Genomic DNA, 25,600 nt, shown 5'->3' with positions numbered 1-25,600 from the left:
CGGGCCGACCCCCCCCTCAATATATGATATATTATTGGGAGTATTTAAGTGATACAATGCTCCATGGGTTCAATGAACAAGATGATGTCCATGTACAACTGAGATGAATACAGTTACCAAACAAGAGACTTGTGATCCACTTGAAGAAGTCTAATCTCTACGGTCCTGTGCCTTCACTGGAATCCGCAGAGAGCGCCCCACTGGTGTTCTAAGACCACGCACAAACAGGCGCTCCCGTACTAACGCCTGGCTCTCCCGACCTCGGCACCCATGGACCGTGGTTCTCCAGAAGCTTGGACTACCCGGCACCGAACGGGTGTTAGCAGCAGAGAGTATCCCTTGTAGGATTTACACCAAAGTCCTTTGCTTAAATCTCAATCCACTTACCTTGTAAAATAATGGATATGGCCTTCAGAAGTACTAGTCACCCACGTATGAAAGGAGAAGTCTCTGTTACTGCTGTTGCTGCCAGCCCGCAAGTGAGAGAGTCGCCTGTAGCTCGCTAGTGGGAGAACAAGTATCAGAGGTCCCTGAGTGCAGCTGCATAGGGGCTAGAGAAGGACACTTGGGCACAGCCGCCTGCGGGCAAAATAAGGAGGGCTTGTGCGTAGCCGTCTGCAAGCAAGAGAGGGTGGCGCCTAGGTGCACCCGCCTGCTGGCAAGAGAGGTGAGACCTGTGCATAGCCGCCTGTGGGCAAGCGAAAGAGATGGAAACCTGTGCGTACCCGCCTGGGGGTAAACGAAAGAGTGACCTGCGCGCAGCCGTTTGTGGGTAAACGATGGAGAGGTCGCCTGTGCGCAGCCGTCCATGTGCAAGAGGAGGATCACCCTGAGCGATGGAAGGGGCACATGTCGAACAGCTGGTCGGCCCACATTATTTGTATGGAGGCGGCCAGTTCCAAAGTTCCCAAGGGGAGGTGGGTAGGTGGCCATGCACCCACCCCCACACACCTGATTAAGGGAGGGCTTTCCTCCCCACCATGGCCCATGCGTGGGTGCCCACCCTACCAAGGGCATCATGAGATATTGGGGAGGCTGCCCACTCATTAAAGAGTGTGAACCTGCAACCTTATAAAAACAAAGGTTAGAAATAATGCCATAAAATAAACAAATGGAATACACTTACCACCTGTTCACACGCAACAAAACTCGTCAGAAGACAGAGCAAACTTCACGACTCACTGGCAGGCGTTCCCGCTCAGTAAGTGGCACGTCAAACAGGCAAACACAAGAATACAAGTCACGCGAAGACAGTTCGAGGCATGCAAACATGAATGCATGTGCAAACAATATCATGGACATATCTCCTGTTCATGGAACAAGTACTAAACATTTCTGTCGGGCACCATGATGGCATGACAAAAAACTTAAATCCCGATCTTCCTATGGAGTGACAGTCCCATAGGGAAGACACAGATCCAGGCACGAGCCTCCCTATGGAGTGACAGTCCCATAGGCAAGACACGGCACAAATACTGGCTCTTCCACGGCGTGACAATCCCATGGATCGAACACAGTCCAGGTCATACACGGGTGGCACCAGTCTTGCTCCCATCCATACGACACCATCCTGCTAACACGGGTGGCACCAGTCTGGCTCCCGTCCATGTTATGCAAAATACTGGCCCCTTCACATGAGACACCGGCCTGGCCTCAAGTGAACGAGACACAAATCTAGAGATGGACCAAATGGTCGGCCAATTGGTGACAATGCATCCCTCAAATCCTTTCCCAAACAGCAATAGGGCTGTACCAAACCATATGTTCTTCCTATTGTCACAGCCTGCGTGTAACCTTGAGAAAACGAGAACCTGTTCACATGAATCCAGAGACATGCTTTCCTCACGAAACCAAAGACCTGTATCTGATAAACCATAGACATGTATCAATAAACCATAAGCATGTATCCTCGATACCAAAGTCCTGTTTCTTTTCAAAAGACCAATGTCGTGTTTCCATGACAGATAAATCCACATGTGCACCATCAATCACGATGCCAAAAACCTAGAGAGAGAAAGAGGATGTGTCAAGCCATCTCTGAATACACATAAGTCCAAGATGTTGAGCAACACACATCTCTTCCAAGAACATCATCCTGTGCATCTTAACTTGATCCTCTGTATCCAAATCTCGTAAACAAAACTTGCTTGCGAAGAGAGAGAGAGAGACCCCTTGGTTGTTAGCCCCTCGGTGCCTCCTTCAGCTCACCTTCTTTCAAGAGAGTTAGAGAGAGAGAGACCCACGCTGACTGCTTCCACACATGCAGCCTCCTGGCGTAGAGAGCCTCCCATTTGACCCTCGTCTGACTGCCATATTGTCTGCAGAGAAACTCTTGCCTGACGCCTGCCTGGGTACCCATCATTGGTTGCCTCTCTGGTTGCCTGATTGGCTGCCCTATACTGCCCGTCTGTAGTCCACAACCGGCGGTAGCATCACACCTGGTGGCAGCAGTGGCTCATTTGGCGGTAACAGCTAGCGGTAGCAACACATGCAGTAGCATCAGCGCGGCAGTAACAGTCCCGGCGGCGGCGCGCAGTAGTAGTTGTAGCATCACACCTGGCGGCAGCAGCTCATCTGGCGGTAACAGTTGGCGGCAGCAACACATGCAGTAGCATCAGCGCGGTAGCAACAGTCCCGGCGGCGGTGGTGGCGCGTCTATACCCGGCGGCGTGGCTGTACCTGGCGGCCACCTTCCCACTCGGCGATCACCCACGGGCCACGGCTTCACCAACCCCCCTCCTTCGAATCTCTGCCACCTTCCCTTATATAAAGAAAGGATGCGTTTTTCATAAAAATGCCAAAAAGCAAAGGTTTTATTCAAAGAATAATATGATTTTAAATCATCTAAGGTTTTAAAAACCTTATAACATCAATATCCCTTTTGTCGCTTTTCATACTTGGGCTGGCCGCTGGCCACATAATTGGTTTTCCTTTTCATACCCAAACTTGATGCTTGTTCACACGTGTCCATCTCGTGGCCGTGCCTGTGCCCACGTGCTTGTTGTCCAGAGGGAAAAACACAGGGTCGTAACACCTAGATGTAGCTTCCTTCTCCCCTTCATGATAAATAGAGCGGGTAGCTCTAGATCCTCCTGCAATGGTGATTCCTTTGGCTCGAAGATAGGCTTTAGCAGCTTCAACTTCTTTGGCTTCGGTGGCTCGATCCTTGATGAAATCTGCAATTGAGCCCTTCTTTGGTCATGTTCTCTCTTGGTTCTCCAAGAAAGAAATTCTTCGTCTCTGAGAGGTCGTTTGAACTGCTGAAAGTCATGATACTCTTCTGATGACCCTGGTTCCCATCCTGAAGTCCTGTATTGGCCTCATAGTTGTTCCCTTCGTGAGGTCCTTGGTCTCCCTCTGCTCCTGACATGGCTCTGTCTCCCCTAGAAAGCTTCTTCAAGAGAAATCCTGCTTTGATACCTATGTAAGCCCAGCGGGGTGTGCAGTGACAGACTCAACCACGTGTCCAAGAGATAAAAATTAAAAGAGAGAGAGGGGAGAGAGAAAAGGGAATGGGGATCTTGCACAGTACACCACATTGAGTGGGGAACAGGCCCCGCTCCCCTTTTAGGAATTTATTCAGGAACAATCCACAGGCATGTTGGCCAGGATCAATACAATGAGTGAATACAAAACAAACAAATATGCCGATGTAGGATATCCAAGCCGATGTCGACGTACAAGATCTCTGGTGTCGAGCACACCACGGGGATGATCCATAAGTATCTCTCACCGGGCTAGTACCAAATCCAAATATCCAAATCTAAGTCCAAGTCCAGATCCAAGTTCAAGTCCAAGTCCAAGTTCCATAACCAAGTTTCATGTTTATGTCCAAGCTTCATGCCCAACCTATATGTCCAAGTTTCATGTTCCATGTCCAAGTCCAAGAAACTCTCGCTCATCCCATGAGTAATCTCCACAACTCCTACAGCCTTGTCCATGAAGAAAACCATGGAAAAGCTCTTTCTCGCGAGAAAACTGATATAAAACCTGTTTTAATGGTTTTTGGGCGATAAAAACATCCAAAAAGCAGTTTTAAGGGTTTTTGAAATTTTATAGGGTTCTTGAAATTTCTGTTCGTACATGTCCATACAATTCCGTGCATGTCGGTAAAGCTCCGTACATATCCATACATGCGTCCGTATCACCCATGCATATGTCCACACAAGTCTAGGGCTTATCGTACATCTGAAAAGCAAGTTGGAGAAGGTGTTGATGGCGAAGAAGAAACTCTTCATGATCATAATGATGTCCCCACACACTCCACGATCCTCTTCAATCTTCAATGACCTTGTTCATGGTACTACAAGAGAAGTCCAATCCTTTTTATACTTGTAAGAGATCCTCCTTTTTGCCAAAAAGCCTTCATGCTTTTGCTTTGTCTTTTTAAGCTTTACTTTTCTCTTTTTACTTTTATTAATAAAATATTACTCAACTTTTGGTGCTTTGCTTTTCTAGCTTAAGGCCTTGCTTTTTGGCCTTACAATTGCTTTTGAGAAAGCGCCTTTTAGCTTTTTGGTGCAGCTCAATCTTCTCTTTCCAATGGTGTTCTTGGCTCGCGGTCAATCCTATTTGACTTTTTACTTTTTCTTGCTTTTTGACTAACAATGGTGCTTTTTCTTAATCAAACCTTATGAACCAAGCTTGGCTCCATGTCTTCTTCCACCTGTCAGGTGTCCGGGCATGGAGTGTTGGTATCCTGTATGTGTTCTATTATCGTGTCTGTGTGACACTAATTGAAAGCCAGTACATGACTTTCCTTGCACCTTGGTTCCAATCCTTGAATGCCTTTATGTCTGTTGGAGTGCCATTCTCTTCAAACAACTTTGGAGGCTCCTCATTGTCTCCCGATGTCGTAGTATCTAGTCCATACTATGCATAATGGAGTTCATAGTTATAGTTTTGTGGGTTGACTACCATGAGTATATAACATGCACACGTCGCAGGACGACCTCGCGCCAGCTCAGTTTTATCACCTTGAGCACCATGAGGGATGTATTAGGGTGATATGAGAGCTCTATGCTCGTGTACCTGCATCAGATTTTATAGTTGTAGATTTTTGTTATCTTTCTTTATTACTATTTTGTACCCAGGCTGTGTACCTCATGGATATGATGTAACCTTTTGGTATCATAGGTCATTTTGGCCTTTTGAAGATGTTAATACAACTTTCTTTCTTCTTTCTCTCTTTCTCTCTACCACTGCCGAAGCCTCTTGGTAGGAGTACCGCCCAAGCCTCTTGGCAGGAGTAGAGACACCACTGGCCACGCCCAAGGAAAGGGGAGATGTCTACCTAGCTAGAGTAGAGGCACCACTACCACCGCCGAAGCCTCTTGGCAGGAGTAGAGACACCACTGGCCACGCCCAAGGAAAGGGGAGATGCCTACCTAGCTAGAGTAGAGGCACCACTCCCAAAGTCCAAGACAAGGGCTTTTAGGGCATTGATTTTAGCCTTGTTTCTATGTCCGACACTCCAAACACTAGTCAACAAATAGGGCTTTCTCACAAGTCAAAAGGTAGGCGTTTGCGACAGTCAAGATTAGGCACAACAACACAAGCAGCTACACAAATACAGTTCATTCAGCTAAGAAAATCCGTTATATCAATCATGCACTCATGCTTAATACATTTTTTTTAATGGAGTTGAAAATCTCCCGTTCTCCATGCTTGTATCTAGGTCACTAGGCACCACTGTTTAGAAAGGGTTCTAGACCGAATGGTGACACGAGGCAAATAAGTACACTACATATTCAATGAGAATTATATACCTAGATGAATCCAAAAACATGCCCAAATTCACCTTTTAGATGGGAGATGATGGACCGGATCCTCTTGTGGCGGCATGGCCGTGGGCGAGGGCCACAGGGTTAGTGGTGTTGAGCTCTGCATAACTCAGTGGCTCTGTTGAGTGTCACACCTCTCGGCCGAGTCCTGCACTAGCTTGTGGTTCGGGTTTGGTGGGTGGATCGACCCTCGGAGTGCTGGTCCTTGAGCAAGTACAGCTGATCTGGATCTCACTAAGGACTCCCTTGTGTTTGCGGAGCTCTAGAAGAAAAAGTCCTAGGCATCTCTGATTCCGGAAGTCCATGATCTTGGAAAGTGGTCCGAACCCAGCTCGGAAGAGGCAGTGGAACTGTCCCCGAATCTCATAGTATACAAGGTATCATTACATATGTAATGATCCTTTGTCTCGGGCTCTGTGTGACAGCTGGCATGTCCTGTCCTCTGGTGCGGCTGCCCTTGGCCCATATCTGGCAGTCTCCACTCTCAGCTGGTGGGATGAGGTGCGCATCTGGTCGGTCGCACATCTCACCCCAAAAGATGTGTGTCCATGTAGCGTGGGCGGATGATGAAACCATCCTCTGTCAGGCATAGGAGGTGGACGACTAGGTGAACTCCATGTCCTCTGAGTATCTAGTATGACAATGTCCTTCCTGATAACCCTGTTCCGTTCTGTGCGGCTGAGAGCAAATGACAGGGCCTCTGTGCTGTACTGGAATGGGGGGAGTGCCTCCATCTGCATGCCGTGCATGCGAAACCAAGTGCCTATCTCCCTGAGTGTCAGCTGTAGAGAGAGAGAGAGAGAGAGAGAGAGAGAGAGAGAGAGAGAGAGAGCATCTTTCAATGCATCGGTTCTTGCTCAGTGGTGTATCTGTATCTATGGAATCAAATGAGAATGGGAAGAACTGGTTGGTCTTTGAGCTGCTTTGGCGTGATTTCTTCAGGTACCTTCTCTGTAATTTTTTGTTCTTAATTTAAAATTTTCTCTTGAGTTTGATTGGAGGAGCATCTTAGTGAAATGTGTTTTTCTGCTAGGTTCATCACCAAGAAGTATGCTGACAGTAGGTATGAAACAGAGGCCACAAAGGCAACAAGCACAGCAGCTGCTATTGCTGCTTGAGTTACATGTTTTGGAGCAGTACTGTTTTCCTTCTCCTTCTCGGATAAGGACCTTGATGGCATGACGACCATGTGCTTTGCTAGTCCTCCGAAGGGGGGGGAAACTCATGACAGTGAGGCTAGGTACTAGTGTACAAGTTGACTTTCTGGTATGTAATCAAAACCTTCTTCACAGGTTTTCAAAATGTCTGCATGTGCCTTGAAAGGGTGCACTGCTGCAAAGGGTAGGTAAGTTGCTTCTTTTTTACTCATGCAGGAAAAAGGTCCTTTACTAATATGTCAGATACAGACACTTAGAAGTAAATATTGTACCAGTCATCCGTATCCACAGGGTCTGTGTTTTGGGCATCTGGCTATGGGTAGAAATAATATACCACTTGCTGTCAGTAGAGGCAGTTTTGATTCTTTTTGAATAGGCTTGATTTTTTTGCTAAATTGGTTACAATGTTTTCTTTCGCCTGCAGAAAGCATTAAGCTTTGATAGTAGTGTTTGTAATGCCTTTCCACCATGCATGTAGGAGAGTACATCAGGCTGAAATAATATGGTTTGAGAAAGAAAGTATCTTCACGCAAGGCAGGCTTTGTAGAAATTTGTATACGTTTATGTAAATGTGCCTGGGTTAAAAGTGATTCAAAAACCACACAGAGGTGGTGCTCTTCCTCTCGAAGAACGAAAATTGGGCAATGGCTCCTTCCCTTAGTGACGACTATTTCTTACAATCTTGATATTTCTTAGGTTCACTGTCAAGATGTATTTAATTAAGCTCAGTGTTTTGCTTATTATCATCTGTGTATGTGCACCTGTTTGGGTTTGTGGAGAGAGAGAGGTGTGACGCATTTTTGCTAAAAAACTCTGTGGTGGACCAACGTTGTAGTGTGCGAAGTGATAAAGGCGTCAAAAAGCAAGGCCAACGAATACCTAGATTCCATGTCAAATTTCTTGGACGTTTGAGAATCCCCCCTAACTCACCCACACGCACACTCTTTTCTCGAACTTAGAATCTAACACTTTATTATTTTAAATATCTATAGAGAACATTTTATTCTATGTAGTAGTATATGTTAATTGTTTCTATAAGATATTTACACGTGCATGCATGCATGCCCATACGCACAAAAGACACAAACAGTCCTTCACTCATCATTGGCACCTATGATACCTTCACCTTCTAGGTTGGGCCGTGAGATTGGGTATGCAGTGTCTGCATGCGATAGTGCCAAACACTTTAGCATCTTTCATACAAAGGTTGGTTTTATTGAGAATCTCTATGTTTACCCTATAATGTGAATTAGCATTATGATGTGTATATTCACAACTTTTTGTAGGTGTATTAATTAAATGCTATAGATGTTGCATTTAATTAATACAACCTTAGTTCATGAGTTCCTCCCAATACTCTCCTCCTCTCTCTCCCTCCCTGTACTTGTAGAATGAGGCCACTTTATAGAGGATTGTGAGACTTTCAATAGAAAGCATATGGGTGAATGCATGCAAATAGGAGGTCATCACTTCATTGGTTTTTTCAAGCATTAATCATTACATGCGAAAACGAAACCTTATGCATGCAAATAGAAAGGGCAAAGAGGGTCATCATTTCATTGCCTTCTACAAGCATTAATCATTACATACTAAGATGAAGCCTTAGGAAAACACTCTTATTCTTGAAAAACTCTGAGAATATATATTTAATGGAAATGCAAAAAAACATTTTGGTGTCCTATTAGCATTATGATGTTACCTCTCATGAGTCTAGACGCTAACCAAGGTTGGTATAGGATAAGATTTTCTCCTTATTTCATAGCTCCAATCTCCATACAAAAGCAGTAATAATAAGTACTCGCATGTATACTTTTTCAAGTCTTTCTTTTAAAAGAAATTTTGATGGTATACGTGACCTTTCTTTCTCTCATGTGAGTACCTCTCTTGCATACTTGGCTTGGAGATGCTTTACAGGGAACCCTTCAAAGTACATTTCTTGTAAGGTTATATTAAGCCATAAGGAGACTTATGATCTTGTTTACATAGTTCGAATTGGCATAGTCCAATTTGATCTAAGAAACTTATCTCTCATATGTATTTGGATGGTATTTTAGATTTATTGTATTATGGCCTATGGACAATGCTAAAATTCTTAAAAGTATTCTTAAAAAAAAAGTTTTACAAAATTGGGAAAAACGAATGGTAGAAAGCTTGCAAAAGAAAAAATCTCCTTATATTGAACCCATAGAAAACATCACGCATGGTAATATAAGGCTTAGATTGTATGCTAACGCTAAGAGGATTTAATTCTAAGCATTCTAGGATACCAAAAAAGGACCGCCACTACAAGAGATGCCAAAAAGGGGTTATCACTACCATGAGGAAAGAACGAGGTATCAAAACTATAGCATACGAGGATATGATGCCTAGGACGGTTAAGAGTAGTTGAAACATCTCTAGGGGTTGGTTGATGTGTGAATATATTCTCATGTTGTTTTTCAGCCCCAACCCACATTTCTAGGACAGTTAAGAGCAATTGAAACATCTATTATCGTAGAAAGAGTTAGTTGATGCATAACGTATTCTCATGTTAGCTCCAACAAATGTGTGTAAATGTAAGATATATGCTTGCATGTCAAGTATGCTTTGCCAATAGCCTCATATAGTACTCCTACTTAATTAGAGAAGTCTCTTTTTCTGCTGACATTTATAACAAATAGGCACCTCCTTTTAAAAGTTATGAAATGTGGTGTATTACCTATTTCATGGTGATAAAGCAAACTATCTATCTTGTTCTGAATTGCATCTTTCATAAACTAAGTAGTACCTTCACTTCAAATTTGCTATGGCAACACGCATTGTAGTCTCACACACATGCACATGCATAGGGATACACACACACACGCATAGGGATACACACACACACACACACACACACACACACACGATCATATCACAACGTTATCTCCACCATAATATGGACTCCAAAGCATTTATGGTAGGAAAAATGCACGTATACGCGCGCGCGCGCACGCGCGCACACACACACACACATTTTTTTTGGTAATATCCAGTGCAGTATATTTATATGCTCATAAATTTACAAGATGGGAAGTCTCGGAAGCAGAGAGTATCCCATATGTCAGAAACATAAAGAGAAAAGCTCTAAACAAGAAGCATCCATATCACCCTCATGGCAGGCATCATATAAGGATTGGCGCAATGAGGCTCTGAAGGATTCATATGACTGGTGATTCTGCCGACCCAAGTATGCCAAATTATGCTCACTCCAAATTGTCCAAAGAGCCCAATATCTCACCCAAGAGAGAAATAGTGAGTATTGGGACAAGGACCACATATATCTGCCAAAAAGCCAGAAATGTTTCCCAAATCTATGACTCAGGAAACGGAGCCGAAGAAAATATGAAATTCTCCTGAGGAGGATCCTGGAACAAGGGCAGTGCCAAAGCAGATGAAGAACAGTCTCTGAGGGAGCCTGACATCTTAGACATGTGGAAGGTGCAATGTGACGTTTAGCAAGTATGACCCCCACTGACAATGTGCTTGTCAAACATCTCCAAACAAAAAGTCTTTGTTTCAATGGCATTTTACACTTCCACAACATCCAGAGATTCTTCCGCCACCATGAGAGGGGCTTCCTTATATGCCATACAGAATTAGCATGTTGATGAATCAATGGGGCAGGCTGAAGAAGCTTGTAGGCTTTGATGGAGGTTAAGGCAGGAAGGGGAATAGGATGAATGCATGTAGTAGATGGCTGCAATTGCCAATCCATAAGCCTGTCTGTGTCAGCCCCACGGGTGGAATAGGTAAAAAGGGATGCAATAGATCAGCAATTGTCTTCCATATCAACCTATGATGCATTCCCAGTGCATAGGAAGCAGTGGCCCGGGGAAAGGATAAGACATATCCCCGATCATCTACCACATCATGTATGTACCTAATTCCCAATTTCATAAGATTGTATGCCCAAGCAGGTTCCTGTAAAGCAAGTGGAGTGTCAAAGATGGCACTCCAATGAATACTTTCTTTCCTCATCGAGTTTGTCTCCAAGCAATTATCAGGAGCCCATTTGACCTTAGAGAGAACTTGTTTCCAGTCAAGTATGAGGGCAGTAGAGAAAGGACAACCAGGTATCCTCCCTACAAATCTCCCAATCACAACCTCCCAATGATCCGTAATCCAATGACCATAAGCACAAGTCCTCATGTTGACACACATGGATGCTAACATACAAGTCCATGGCTGCTGTTGTGACGGAAGAAAGTATGCAACATTGTAGCCTTCCTTGCAAGTACATGATATTTTATATTGAGGACATTAAGTCCACCATGCATCCTTGGGGAGCACACCATTTCCATCTTCATCAGTCTCAATGCTTTCACAGTAGTTTTTGTCTTCCATAATATCTCCATAGCTTGAGACATAAAAGCTGAAATATCCCTGGAGGACCAATGCAGCAAGGGCAAATAGAACTGGACATAGGACATCACAATGGATTGTACTATTTTGAGCGTGACATGAAGAGGCCAAGTAGAAATCTTCCAGTATTCCATTTTATGTTGAAGTCTTTGGAAAATCCATTTTAACTGCTGCTTTTTGGTGATATGCCATCCTATGGGATATCCCAAATGCCTGACAATATCTCTGGAATGCACCACCTGACCCGGCCAAAGAATAGAATGCCAGTCACATTGTTTCAGGGGGAGTAATTTAGATTTGTCAAAATTGACATGCAATCCCGCTGCCAACCCATATAAAGAAAGAGTGGCCATAAGCATGCGAAGTTCCTGAGGAGAATTCTGTGGCATGAAGAAGGAATCATCAGCATATGCTTGTGCCAAAAAAGATGTAGCCCCTGGGATTTTGAGACCAGTCATCTGTCCTGTGTTTGTAAGATAATCAAGATACATCAAAAGAGGATGGGTCGCAATGGCATAGAAGAGAGCACCGAGAGGGCAGCCCTGTCTAACTGATCGACCCAATATCCATGACCGAGACAGATGGCGCCCAAGAATGCACTGAGCAGTAGAGCTAGAATAAAGCCAGTAAACAACATTTGCCATCTTGGGACCAAAGCCCAACTTTGTCATCATCTGAGAGATGAAATCCCATTGAACATTGTCAAATGCCTTAGTAATATCCACCTGCAATATAAGCACATCTTGATGTGAATACTTAGCATATTCAATTGCAGTCAAGGCATTGGATATATTGTCATGGATTTTTCTTCGCGGCACAAAACCATACTGATGAGGATGAAGTCCTGCATGTAGTATCCTGTGAAGCCTATGTACAATCATTTTGGCAATAAGTTTGTAAAGTACAGGCATCAAAGTAATAGGCCTCCAATCTGATATATGATCACACAGATGTTTTTTGGGGACAAGCTTGACTATACCATGCTTCCAAGAGTGCGGCAACTGATTTTCTTGCCAGGCCACATTGATCATTCGCAAAAGGACCTCTTTCAAATCATCCGAAAAAGAAATATAAAATTCCACTGTAAGGCCATCCCAGCCAGGGGACTTGTATTTGCTGAGGTGAAACAACGCATTATCAAGTTCTGTGTCAGTAAAAGGCCTCTCCAAGGTAAGAGCATCATCCATTTTAACTATTGCAGAAACATATTGAAGAAATTCAGTCCTGGCATCAGTCACTTGATTTGATGGGGAACCAGGAGAGCAGAAAACAATTTCTGGAAATAATTGTGGCATTCGTCTTGGAGATCAGAGAAAGAGTGAGTCCAAGAGCCATCCAGTTTCCTAACCCTTAGACATGAATTTTTATTTCGAGTAGCATGCAATCCCTGGAAAAAGGATTTTGAAGAGCAGCCCTTATCCATGAGGGGCTTCATTCTTGCCCTAATATGCCATTTGTGCAATTTCCTCTGATCATTAACAGTAAGTTTAAATTGTGCATGTGAAAGGGAATCCTTTTTTGAATCAGAGAGTGGCCTCGACTGAGAAAATTCAGTCAAATGTTGTGCTGTCCTTTTTGCCCATTTAACCTCATTCCTCCATTTTGTCATATGCCATTTGCCATACTCCCTAATGACATTCTGGATACGAGAGACGAAGCTGTCCCAAGCATAATTCATGTCCTCCTGGGCATGAACTGGCAAAGGATGAATGGCAAATCTGATCATTTGCTGAAAGTTGTGATGTTGGAAATAAGCCCGATTAACATGCAATAATCTACTGGAGAGAAATGGCAAATCATCCAGAGGCATGCCAAGCTGCAAATTCATCCACAATGGAGCATGATCTGACAAGCCCAATGAGAAATCTATAAGGAGATGAGGGCTAAAATCTACAAATTGTTGTGGATAAAACAAATACCATCTGTCAAGCCTTGCCCAATACGTAGTAAGTGCATTATGATGAAAAGTATATCCAGGGACTGACCCTTGGAGAAGTACCCATAAATCTTCAGCCTGCGCAGAAAGAAGCATGTCATCCCATTTGTGCCTTTCCAATGATAGCATATGAGATCGTGAAGTGGTATTATCTCTAGGCAGAGGGGAATTATAAAAATCCCCACAGATGAATGCATTGGATCTCCATGGATATCTGCATAAAGAATCCCACAAAGAAGCCCTCATGGCAGAGGTCTGGGAGGCATAGACTGATGCAAACTCAAAAATATCACCATTAACATTGCATTGTATTACTATCCATCTGCCACTATTGTCATTGAAGGCCAACGGAGGCTGCAACTCATGTCTAACCAGTATGCATACACCTGAATAGGTAGTAGTACCAGCATAATATATATCATAGCCGTGCAAAAAACCATGATGTCCAACCATGGAGTGTTGATTATGCTCTTGCAAACAAACAATATCTGGCTGCCTTTTATGTACATAAATCCATAATAGCCTCCACTTTGAGACATTGCAGAGGCTCTGTACATTGTATGTAAAGCACTTAAGTGTTTGAAGCATGAAAAGGTATGTCCAGCAGAGTGTGAGGATAAGAACCGGACATCAGAGAGGCTAGGCCTCTGCCTGCATAGGCTGCATGCCTTCATTGCCCATGAAAGACATGGCATTTTCCTCTTCTTCTGAATCACATATGGGGATGCCCTTCTTCAGTACGCCCACCCAATTTTGAAGGATAGGAGCAGAGGCTGAAGTAGAAGTTTGTCCTAGTGAGGGAGAAGAAGCACCCCATTGACGAGATTGAAGGGGGCGTTGCTTCAATACAACCACCTTCTTGGGCTGTTTAAAACCGTCCTGATCAATCCCCACCGTTTCCTTCATCTTCTCTTTCCCTTTATCTTTTCCTTTTCCTGTGCAAGTGCGGGCACTTGATTGACTGATTTTGCATTCTTTGCTCCATTTGTATTTGCTGTCTTGACTTGGAAATTCTCATTCTTTTCCCGTGTCTGGGGTGGCAAGGCATTTGGGGGGGGCTGATGCAGAACCATTGGGCATTCAGAGGCTAGATGCCCAAACTTGTGACAGGCAACAAGCACCTGCAAACACACCCCACTTCAATTCAAAATAACTTTTTGCCCAATTGCACTCCCTCAACTTCCACCGCAATAGAAGGAGGGGTAGGTATGTTAGTGTCCCAGAGAATGCAGAACCTGTTTTTACGGTTTCTCATGGGGCGTGGTGGACAAATGACCTGTCCCAAGGAAGCAGCCAGGCCAGGCAACTCTTCACGCATATAGTCTGGGAAGTTTGCAACCTCAACCCATACAGGGCAGTGATGCCGTATAAGACTTTGATAGTCCTTGTTTGGGGACCAAGGCATAGCATGTACCATTTGCCTCCCATAAAACAGGGGAGAGAACTCAAGAAGCCTCTGCTTGCATGAAGCATCTGATAAATGCACCTCATAAAAGCCTCTGGAAGCAAAATACACTCCCTCTACAAAGCATCCTCCAAGGATGGACTTAGTCCACTGCGCGACATCGCTGGCCGCAGGGATTCTTCCTGGAAAGAATATTATAACCGCAGTTTGAGACAACTTTCTGAGAGGGTTTACTAGGGATGACAACTTCAATTTGTAGGTGACCTCTGGAATCGGTTTGCCCCATTCCTGTCGTGACTGCTGAAAGTCATCCTTAAGGGTATCAAACACATACTGAGCTTCCAACGTAAATGCATCACCTTGTAAAGCCGGCTCTGATAGGCGGCGCTTAGCATCTGCAGATCTTTCTTTTCGGGCATATGTACAAACATCTAAAGCTGAAGCCATTGATAGAACCACGGAAAGGGAAAGGCTGTGAAAAGGAACAGGCCGATATTGACAGAAGGAGGCTGTGAGGTTACGAAGGCAAGAAGGAAAGTGGAATAGAACAGTAAGGCAGAAAAGGTGCAGGAAGGCGGCAGAAAAAACTATAAAAGGACACTATAGAGTTGTGGGAAAAGTAGGGCAGGGAAAGGCTGAATCGTGCAACAGGGGGCACGAGGCAGGACAGTCCCGGGGATAAAAACTCATACACACTGACCCCACACACTCTCTCTCTCTAACACACACACACACACACACACACACACACACACACACACATGCATGCATACACTTGCACACATTGCATCTTTCATAAACTAAGTGGTACCTTCACTTCAAGTTTGCTATGCCTACGTACATTTGTGTGTGTGTGTGTATATACATATATATGCATATACAAATTTACACACACACACACATGCACACGCACACGTGATTCATGAAAACCTTTCTTGACCTAAAATCAAGATATGAAATTAGCTCTTATTCTTAACACACCCATACTAATTAAGCTTATTGGTGAAAATAAAAAAGAGAAGAACAACACTTAGCAACATATAAAAGACTCGAAGTCTGCTAATGAAATTTGGAAACTATCATACTGTAATATGATTAAATCAATATGAGTAATAGTCTTGTTACTAAGGCACACAAGTGGCTTTTGCCATAAAAGTGGCTTAAGGCTTATCAATATGAATAATAGTCTTGCCATTAAGGCACACAAGTAGAATTGGCTTAAGGAAAATTTACAAATTTTGAAAATAGAACAACAAATAAACTTGAAATTTCATGAAGCGACTGGTGAGAGAGGAGGAGCCTTTTCACCAAAAATCATGACCCATAGTCCTTTGGCAACCAGTAGAGCAGGTGCCTCCTCATCATATATGCATAGAATGGGTAATTTGTTGCATCCAATTTGTCCTCGGCAATAAGCATGCTAAATACATCATTGCCTGCTATAATAATTTGTAAAAAAATCTCTGTGTACTACACACTACAAAGCCAATGTCCATTGAATGCTACCTAGATGGCTGCTAAATGGCCCATTGATGGGTTGAAACCTGCAAACATAATAAAAATAAAAGTGTAGGGATAGAGCTTACATGTTAATTATCAATTTCGGAGGTGTGTGAGGTCAATTTTATACAAACCCTAAAAAATGTGTGTGCATATTAGCTTTAATTGCTTGATTTTGTTAAAAATTTGAAAAAGCCATAATCTATGTTAAAACCCTAATGTGTGTGCTTGTTAACCACATATTCGTTAACACATTTCTACGAGGACAACTATGTCCGCACACTTATGTAATGGGCACCGACACTATATATTATAAATCCTGTCATTTGATGAGGGACACACCATGGACATACAAGAGGATCTTGGTCAGCTGGCCAAACCATAGAGAAAAGCCTTGTAACTATGTTTTGGGTACCCCGGGTCACTTACTCCTGGGAAGTCTAGTGGAAAAAGGCTTGGAACTATAAAAGCCAATTTCTCTTGTTTGTAACTCATTCTCCCATTTGTGCAATAGAAGTGGAGGGTTCTCTCTCTCCCTCTTTCTTGCAACTCTAATCTAGCATGTGTGGTGTGCTTAAGGTTAGGATTTGGGAGTGATTAGTACTAATCACTTATTCCCTCTGGCTTTCTCTCTCCCTCTTGCTTGAGTGATTAAGGCTACTAACGCGATCGTCTTCCATGGAAATCCCACACGATCTTTGTGAGAGAGATTGCATCACCCGTTGGATTAGAGCAATCGTCTAACCGCCTCGGGGTGACGACGAGGATGGCGGGCGGTGACATCAACGAGCTGCTACGGTGGAGCTCGTTGATATCACCACCAGCTCGTTGATGTCACCGCCATCCTTGTCGTCGCCCCAAGGCGGTTAGACGATTGCTCTAATCCAACGGGTGATGCAATCTCTCTCACAAAGATCGTGTGGGATTTCCATGGAAGACGATCGCGGGGGTTTGCGGTTGAGGGAGAGAGTTTTGTGTGGGAGTTGGTGTCCCAGAACCTCCCAGTGTGCACCACTGTTAGATACTTGGAAGAACCAAGGATTACTTGAGCATCTCCCCATTGTATTGCCCAGAGAAGTGTGCAAGATAGTTTCTGCAGATTATATTGATGATAATCTTGTGGATATTTGAGAATACATGTTTTGGGTTTCCTTGTGGTCTCGTGAAGAGTTTCTTTTGAACTTGTTTCCTTCAACTGTTCAAGATTGGGGCTAATTACATATTACGCAGTCTTCAATGAAAACCTAGAGATTCAATTTGTGTTATATTTAAGGGTTTGTTCTGTGTTTTGGTTCAATTCTATGTTGTATGGATGGAGTTCTTTTGGTGATAAGATTGCAGGTAAGGGTTAATTCTGGTTGAGTTTGATTTGAGGACAATTAGCCCCTGAGTAAAGGTTGATTCTGAGTCATTCAGACATTAGAATGATCAGCATCTGCTGATATAAGGATGTTGTGCTAACAAGTATTAGTTGAGGAAGTGATTCTGTGCATCAGCTGACAAGTATGGACCTGTCTTAGGACAATAGACATTAGGCTTACTATTTTACAGTGTGTCTGAGAGAGTAGTCTAACACGACAGGTCAGGTGATTCCTTCTTAGGTTTGGGTCTGGTCTCATTTAAGTGTTTAGAGGTCCATGTGGTGTTAGCTGACTTAGAGGATAGAGTTTCGGTGTGAGCTAGGTCAGGTTGGGTAGGTTCTGCCCATTTGGAGGCAGCTGTGAGCTGGTAGCAATCAAGAGAGAAACCGGGAGGTGATATCTTGTCTAGTTGAGAAGTCTCTGAGGGATTATAGCGCCAGAGGCAGCTATGAGCTGGTAGCAATCAAGAGAGAAATCGGGAGGTGATATCTTGTCTAGTTGAGAAGTCTCTGAGGGATTATAGCGCCAGAGGACATTTTAAAGAAGGGTCAGAATTGCTATTAAATTTGGAGGCAGAATAGCTCTGTATCAGAATTCGAAAGTAGAGGCTGTTAGAGGAAGGTTAGAAGACAGTCATCAGAAGGAGGTCAACACGACCATCAGGAAGGCCTTGGGAGTATGGATACTAAGTCAGTGGACACTGGAGAGTCATAGAGGACGCTGGAGGATCATTTTTGGACTGAAAGAGCCATCTGAATTCGGAGGCAGAAGACAGACAAGGTCAAACTTGTTTGAGTCAGCCAAAAGAGTATATTGTTAGACAGAGGTCAACTGACTAGTTCTGAAAGGTTTTGAGACCTATTTAGACCTAGTATGACTAGGTAAAGAAGGATAGAGGAAGGAAGGACTGCTCTAGTTGATATTTTGATGTACGGGATCAACCAGCTGACTCAACAGATGGAAAATTTAAATCTGAGTTTGCTGTAGGGACACAAAAATACTCCTAGGGCAAGAGAAAGAGAAGGAATGAGAGGTAGGGGGTAGAGGTGGTCCCAACCAGAATGTTCAATGTTTTAATTGCATGGAAAGAGGACATATTTCCTTTCAGTGTCTTTACCACAAGAGAACGGGAGGAGATATATATCCTCTAGTACCTAGAAGGGAAGAGGAGATGCCAGTACCATAAGGGTCTCCAATTCAGCTCCAACCTGCAAACATGCCTAGGCCTGGGGAGATTAATTTGCTGGGAATGGATGAAGAAGCTGAGATATTAGCAAACAAAAGGACCAGGGGTGATGAAGGTGAGGATGAAGTTGGACCACTTAGAAGGAAAAAGGGGAAGTAGGTAGAGGATCAATTCAAGGAAGGAGAAAAGAAGAGGAGACCCAAGAGGAAGATATGAATGCAGGACTTTCCATTAGGAGAAGGAGAGGAAGAGCATGATCTGAAGAAAGATCTCTAGCAAAAAGGACCCACTTTGTCTTGGACAGCCCCAGTTGTTACAAATATGTCCCAAACTTAGGAGAACCTGGAGCAAATTGGTTAGTATAAGGGTTCCCAAGAAAGTTAAGAAGAGAGGACAACTGAACATAGTAAGAGTTAAAGGTGACAAGGATTACCGACCTGTGAGATAGATGCTTGGATAGAGCAGTTTAAGGTTCCTAAAGTATACATTGATGGTGGTGCTCAAGTCTGTGTGATGACCCAACACACCATGGAACCCTTGAGGTTAAAAGTGAGTGCCCCTTCAGAATTCAGAGTGAGAATGGCCAACAATGCCAAGGTGTGATGCCTGGGAGTGATGAAGGAGCTGAAGGTGATCATACTTAGTCTGGAAATTGAGCTAGATGTCCATGTGATGGCAGCAAGGACAGAGGCCTATCCATTGATATTGGGGAGACCATGGTTGATAGCTATGAGGGCAGGTCAGGATTGGTGGAGGGAACCTCATCTTGGATCTGGGTTAGCCAATAAAAAAGCAAGTCAGATATGACATGGGTAAAGGAAAAGAACTAATTTGAGCATCTTTAGAAGAGGAGGAAAATGAAGAAACTAGTTCCATTGAGAGTACAGAAACACAGGTGGAGGAAAGCTCTGAGGATGATGAGGTAGAAGTTCAATTGTTGGAGCCAGATACAGATCTTATGTGTATGTATTTGCAGTTGAGCACATAGAAAGGAAGAAAAGTGGAAGCCGAGGTGCCAAAGAGATGTTGCCAAAAATGCTTGCTAAGGACCTGGCAGTGATTGAAAGGAAAGAATACATGTCTATGTTGTTGCAGTAGTTCCCAGATTTATTCATTTCTTCCTATACTCAAGTAAGGGGGGTTTCAGCTGTGCAACATGAGATATAGTTAAAGCCTGAAGCTAAACTAGTAGTGTAGAGATTGAGGAGATTAGGGGTAGTGCAACAACACATATTGAGAGAAGAAGTGAGCAAGCTGTTGAAAGTAGGTTTCATTTTTTTAGTGGATAATTCAGAATGGGCCTTCCCAGTAGTGATAACACCTAAAAAGAATGGAAAGTGGACAGTGTGTGTGGATTTTAAACCCTTAAATGCTGTCACTAAGAGGGATCACTATCCATTGCCATTTCAAGATGAAATCTTAGACAATATGGATGGGCATGAAAGGTACAGTGTTTGTGATGGGTGCTCTGGTTATTTCTAGATTTCAATAGCCCTAGAGGATCAGAAGAAGACTACCTTTATCACACCATGGGGATGTTTTGCCTATAGAGTGATGACTTTGGGCTCACTAATGCCCCTGCTACCTTCTAGAGATTTATGAACCTTGTTTTCGAGACTTATTTGGGATCTTTTATCAGGGTATTCATAGATGATTTTTGTATTTATAGTAGCAGATTGTTCCACTGTGAGAAGCTCAGGATATCTCTAAAGATATTGGATGATTTGAAAGGTCAGCTGAACCGTGATAAGTGCCATTTGGCTCAGGCCATGGCTCATGCAAAGTCACTTTGCTTGGAAATGTTGTGTTAGAAAATGGGATTGAAGCAGACCCTACCAAGGTGGAGGCTTTACTCTTATTGGAAGCACCCGAGATTGTGAAACAGGTGATGCCATTTACACACAAAGTCAATTATCTTGCAAGATTTATTCATTTATTGTCTTAAGCCTTGTACCCATTTCAGCAAGCTCCATTTCTGGCAAGACAAGGAAGAAGCAACTTTTCTGCAGGTTAAGGAGATTTTGAGTATATTGGTAGTTGTCATGCCCCCAGACTAGAGCAAAGAGTGCTTTGTAAATCCTAGTGTGGGAGAAGATTCCATTGGAGCAATACTATTACAACAAGGTAGAGAGCATTCCTACATGAGGCCAATATATTTTGTCAGCAGGACCAAGACAGGAAGAAAGGGCTTACACTGAAGCAAAGTTAGTGATGGTAGCTATTGTATTTGCCCTGAGAAAGTTCAGGTCATACTTACTTCCAAAGCCTTTTAATATAATGACTATCTGACCTTCCATCTACTAAGAGGCTGTCTAAGTGGTTAGTGGAGCTGAAAGAGTTCGAGTTCACATGTATGGTAGAGAATAGCACAAGAGCCACCTTGGCTAACATATTAACATACAGACAAAATCCTTTGGTGTTGAGAGAGGATATCGTGAAGTAGAAGAAAGGGCACCCAAGTGGAGAGAACCTGAAGCAGAATTGCCCAATGCATATACCTTATTTTTTGATGGATCCTTCAAGAGAAGCTCAGGGGTAGCCAGTGGGTGGAATTGTTTTGTTAAATTTTGAAGGTACAGTAGTTTACCAAGAGGGGATCAAACTGCAAGTGCAAACTAGCAATGAAGCTGAGTATGCCACATTGGAGCATGGGCTGCAATAGTGTCTAAAGAAAGGGATTAGCAGACTGATCATAAAAGGGGACATCTTGTTAGTGATTAAGCAACTTCAGACTATTTGGAAGGCTAAGAATCCCAAATGTAAGGAACGGTGTTTTCAGATCAGAAAGATGTTACAAAGATTCCAAGAGGTGCATATCCAACATGTTAAAAGAGGTTTAAGCCAAGGTGCCGATGCATTGGCAAGAGGGGGGTTAGGCAATGACTTGGATGTGTAAATCCTGTGGCCCACCCCAACTATATTGGGAGGGAAAGTCTCTAAGAGGTTGAAGAGTTTTTGCATACAATTTTGGTACCATCAAGTTTGTCAAAAAAAATAAAGGTATGGTTTCATTAGAAAAGTTTTGCAGTATGCTGTAATAAATGATTAGCTGTACATGAAGGAAAAAGATCTGATTTTGAGAAAGGTTCCAACGAGAGAAGAGATCTTTGCTATAATGGCCTCATGCTATGAAGGGGTCTATGGAGGAAACTTTGCTTTGAAGTTGACTGTGAGGAAGGTTTTGACAGCACGGTATGTATGGCCCAGTATGAGAAGGGATATTTACCATTGGTGTAGAAGCTATGAACCATGTTAGAAGCAAGGAAGAGCACTGCACCATGAATTGAGGAAGACCATCACTTCATATGGAGATTTTGAGAAGTGGATCCTAGATGCTATTGGTTTCCTACCTACCATAGCAAGGGGGAAGACTTATATCATGATAGGGGTGGATTATTTAACTAGATGGGCTTAGGCCAAATGTGTCAAGAGCATTTCTGCAAAAGAAGTGGCCAAGTTTGTCTTTGAGGATATTTGTGCAAGATTTGGTATGCCTTTGGAGTTATTGACAAATCAGGGACTTTGTTTTAGGGGTCATATTGTTCAAGAACTGATGAAAAAGTTGCACATTACCCACAGATTTTCAATCCCTTATAACCCACAATGTAATGGATTGGTTGAGAGGTTTTATGGGGAGTTATGTACTATGCTGACAAAGTGTCTTGAAGAGCATCCTAAGCAGTGGGACTTACATGTATTATCTACTTTATGGGCTTACAGAACAACCATGAACACAACAACATAATTTTCTCCTTCACTTGGTTTTTGGAAAAGAAGCTTTCATGCCTATTGAAATGGAAATCCCCAGTCTTCAGTTTCTGCTAAAACATCAGGAGGGAAATAGAGATGAATGTGAAGAAAGGATACTGGACCTTCAGGAGCTGCAGCTAGCCAGGGAGGAGGCCTTGGACCATTATATTCAACTGAGTAGCAGAAGACCTGAGCTTTTCAATAAGAAGGTAAAAGATAAAGGCATCAAAGAAGGGGATCTGGTTTTGAGGTACAACAACAGGTTGGACAATGCTTTTCAGACTGAATTTCAAATTAGATGGGAAGGCCCTTTAAAGGTGATGCACATCTATGAGAATGGGACCTATCAACTTGTTGATCGGAATGGTAAGCCCATGTCTACTACATCATTATCAGGAGGTGCTAGTACCATTGCAGCAACTGAGACGAGTGCAGCAGCAGCTGAGGTAGCCTCGCCCTCTTCTAAGAGTGACGTTGAGTCTACTGAGGAGGCTATTGATGAGGACATCAAGGATGTTGAGGAGTGAGTGCCTAGACCCTAGATTGAGGACTCTAGTCTTTGGGGCTATCAAGCTCTTCTAGTTTACTATTTATCATGCATGATTGCATCTATCAGCCTACTTTACTTTCTGTATTTCAGACTTCGGTTTGCTTTTTTTGTATCAGCTCAGGATTCATACTTTTTGTGATTCTTTTGAGTGCCATGATTGATGATGGAATCTAGATCTTGATTCTTGATGTCACCAGTTTATTTATGCCAATTGGTCAGTTGGGTGCCCATTGTAATTGGGTCACCCAAATTCTTTAGTTTTAGCTTGTAAACAAGTTTTAATGTGTAAATGATGCATGTTTAATATTATTTTGCAGGAAAGGCAACATATTTTTTACATATTATAAACTTGTATATAAATTTTGGGGCGTGTACCCCATTTTTATTTGAAACGTTTTTAAAACTTCTCGAAAATGAAAGAAACGTTTATGAAACACGTTCCATGAAACGCCTAGCAACTATGCCTAGGGACTATGGAGCGGCTGCCATGGAGTCCTCCTAAAGGATGACAGGTCGACCCTCCGTTGGCGGCCAAGTCGACTAGAGAGATTTTGTCTAGATTATGGATATGAGAGGGCCAACCATTGAGGCAATTGTAGTGGGATCCAAGCAAGTGGCAATAGCAATGGCACGATCCCTTCGCCCCTGAGGATGCCCCCTACATTCCCTTTCTTGAGTATATAGTCTGACTGGGCCCCGTAGGATTCAGATGCGTGAGGTTGAGAGTATGATGTACATTGGCACACTTTGGACACCCCCTTGCATTTTCGCCTTGATTTTTGGAAACGATTGTGGGATAGCTTTCGGCCACGGAAGAGTACTCTTTTTGTTTGGTAGATAACTCATAGGAGCTTGGTAGTGGGCACCTAGCTGACCTTTGGAGGTCGGCGTGCCCTCTGTTCTAGGTGTGGCCCATAGTTGTCACGATACAAAAATACGATACCATATGGGAATTTTCGATACGATATGAAATTTTGGGATACCCTACAATGAATACGGTTTTTTAAATTAAAGAACACCTACAAACATAGACATTTTCTATTTGGAAGGGTAGATTGTAGAGAAGTTGTTTCAAACCGAAATTTCATTAAAAACAAGTTTGAAGTGACAAATAAAAGTACATAAGCACAGAGGTGCGATGCGCGGTAGGCGCGAGTACAAAAAAGTGAGTACAAAAAGAGGGCCACGGCCCAAGGAGAGACTAGACAAAGGCATCACTATCAGAGCTCTTGCTGAAATCATCCTCATGAGAAGAGGACACATCGATGGCTTCACCAAAGTCGCCATCGCTAAGGAGGTTCTCCTCATCATCGAACTTGGGCTCTCTAAGCTCATGTGAGAAGCCAAAGGGAGCATCCTCATCTTCAAAAGCGAGTGTGGAGCTACCCGAACCACGCCGCACATAGGTATGCACCACATCCCTAGAAGCACGATGAATCATGCAGCCACGGCTTCCTACTTGCACTCCTCTGCCACTACCTCCACGCCCACGAAGAGTGCGAGTAGGTCGTCGATCAAACGACTTGAGCTCTCGATAGATCTCTGCATGGATCCTCTCCTACTCCTCATCTTGCTCTTTGTTAACACTCTTAAGAGTGTCCCCTGTGAGCTTGAATGCATCCACACTTACCTACATTGTACAATGATCAAGTGAAGCAATGTATTAGAATTTAGTTTCAATAAACATTGAAATTTGAAATTTTAACAATGAATGCTTGCAAGTTATAACTTATAAGTTATACCTATCTCACCGATTCTATCTTTTGTATCGCGCGCACCATGCGCAAGTTAGCGCGGCAATACACCAGCTGCTCTAAGTGTTGCATGCTCAAGCGATTGCGTTCGTGTGTAGAAGTGAGTAGGAACTCCAGTTCCTCTCACAAGCACTTGAAGAGCAATCTTGAGCTAGGATTCTCAAAGCCACCTTATGGAGGCTTGAGAGCGCATACCCAAATGTCTCCTACCAGAATAGGGGCTTTACAAGGGATTCCCTCTTCCGCGGCTCCCCCCCTTTGGTTGTCGTAGCTAATGCGCTCCTCAAGGAACTTCCCATGGCGATCCTCCAGCGATGCTTTGGGCATGAAAGCATCTCGGTCTTCAAGTAACTCCACGTCTCGCGAAAGAGGGCAGGTTCTTTGTAAGCCGGATGCAATAATGTGGCAAGACCATGGATAGGACTTTTCATCTACTTTCATCTCTTCTCCACAATGGCTCTCCACAATGACCAACATACCATTGCGCTTCTCCTCGTCGATGGAAGGAGAAGTGCACTACTCCGCTATGGCCTCTCTCATGAAGTGAACAAGAAGGCCCATGGTGGCACCCTTAATGTCGGTCATCGAGAATACCCTATAGAAGGGCGTGATCGCAATGAAAATAGTGTGGACCCACTGCCAAAACTCCTCCTTTAGGAAAAGCCATTGCATGGCTTTGGCCGCCGCTGTTTCTCGCCCATCCTACTCATTCCACATTGTGGACACCACTTTTTGGCGAACGGGGGATTTCACATCGTAGAGGCGCTCCAAGAGGAGCCACATGTAGGCGAAGCATGTGGATAAAGGCTTCTTCAATTCTAGCTTGCTATGTTCG

At 43.5% G+C, this 25,600-nt stretch overlaps 1 protein-coding gene across 1 annotated transcript in view; it reads left to right on the top strand.

The window, feature by feature from the left end:
• Nucleotides 1-7,358, top strand: part of LOC147613272 (blue-light photoreceptor PHR2-like) — a 48,568-nt gene extending 41,210 nt beyond the window's left edge. Inside the window, exons 3-4 of the mRNA XM_086782558.1 lie at nucleotides 6,645-6,725; nucleotides 6,817-7,358. Of these exons, the coding sequence (XP_086638684.1) occupies nucleotides 6,645-6,725; nucleotides 6,817-6,901 (166 nt within the window). The 3' untranslated portion in view covers nucleotides 6,902-7,358. The remainder of the gene's footprint in view (nucleotides 1-6,644; nucleotides 6,726-6,816) is intronic.
• The last annotated feature ends 18,242 nt before the right edge of the window (nucleotides 7,359-25,600 follow it).

Source organism: Cibotium barometz, chromosome 44 (genome assembly GCF_041138505.1).
Source record: "Cibotium barometz isolate CiBa-2024 chromosome 44, ASM4113850v1, whole genome shotgun sequence".
NCBI lineage: Eukaryota > Viridiplantae > Streptophyta > Polypodiopsida > Cyatheales > Cibotiaceae > Cibotium > Cibotium barometz.
The sequence above is the reverse complement of the archived record's forward strand: the minus strand, read 5'-3'. Positions and strand labels throughout refer to the sequence as shown.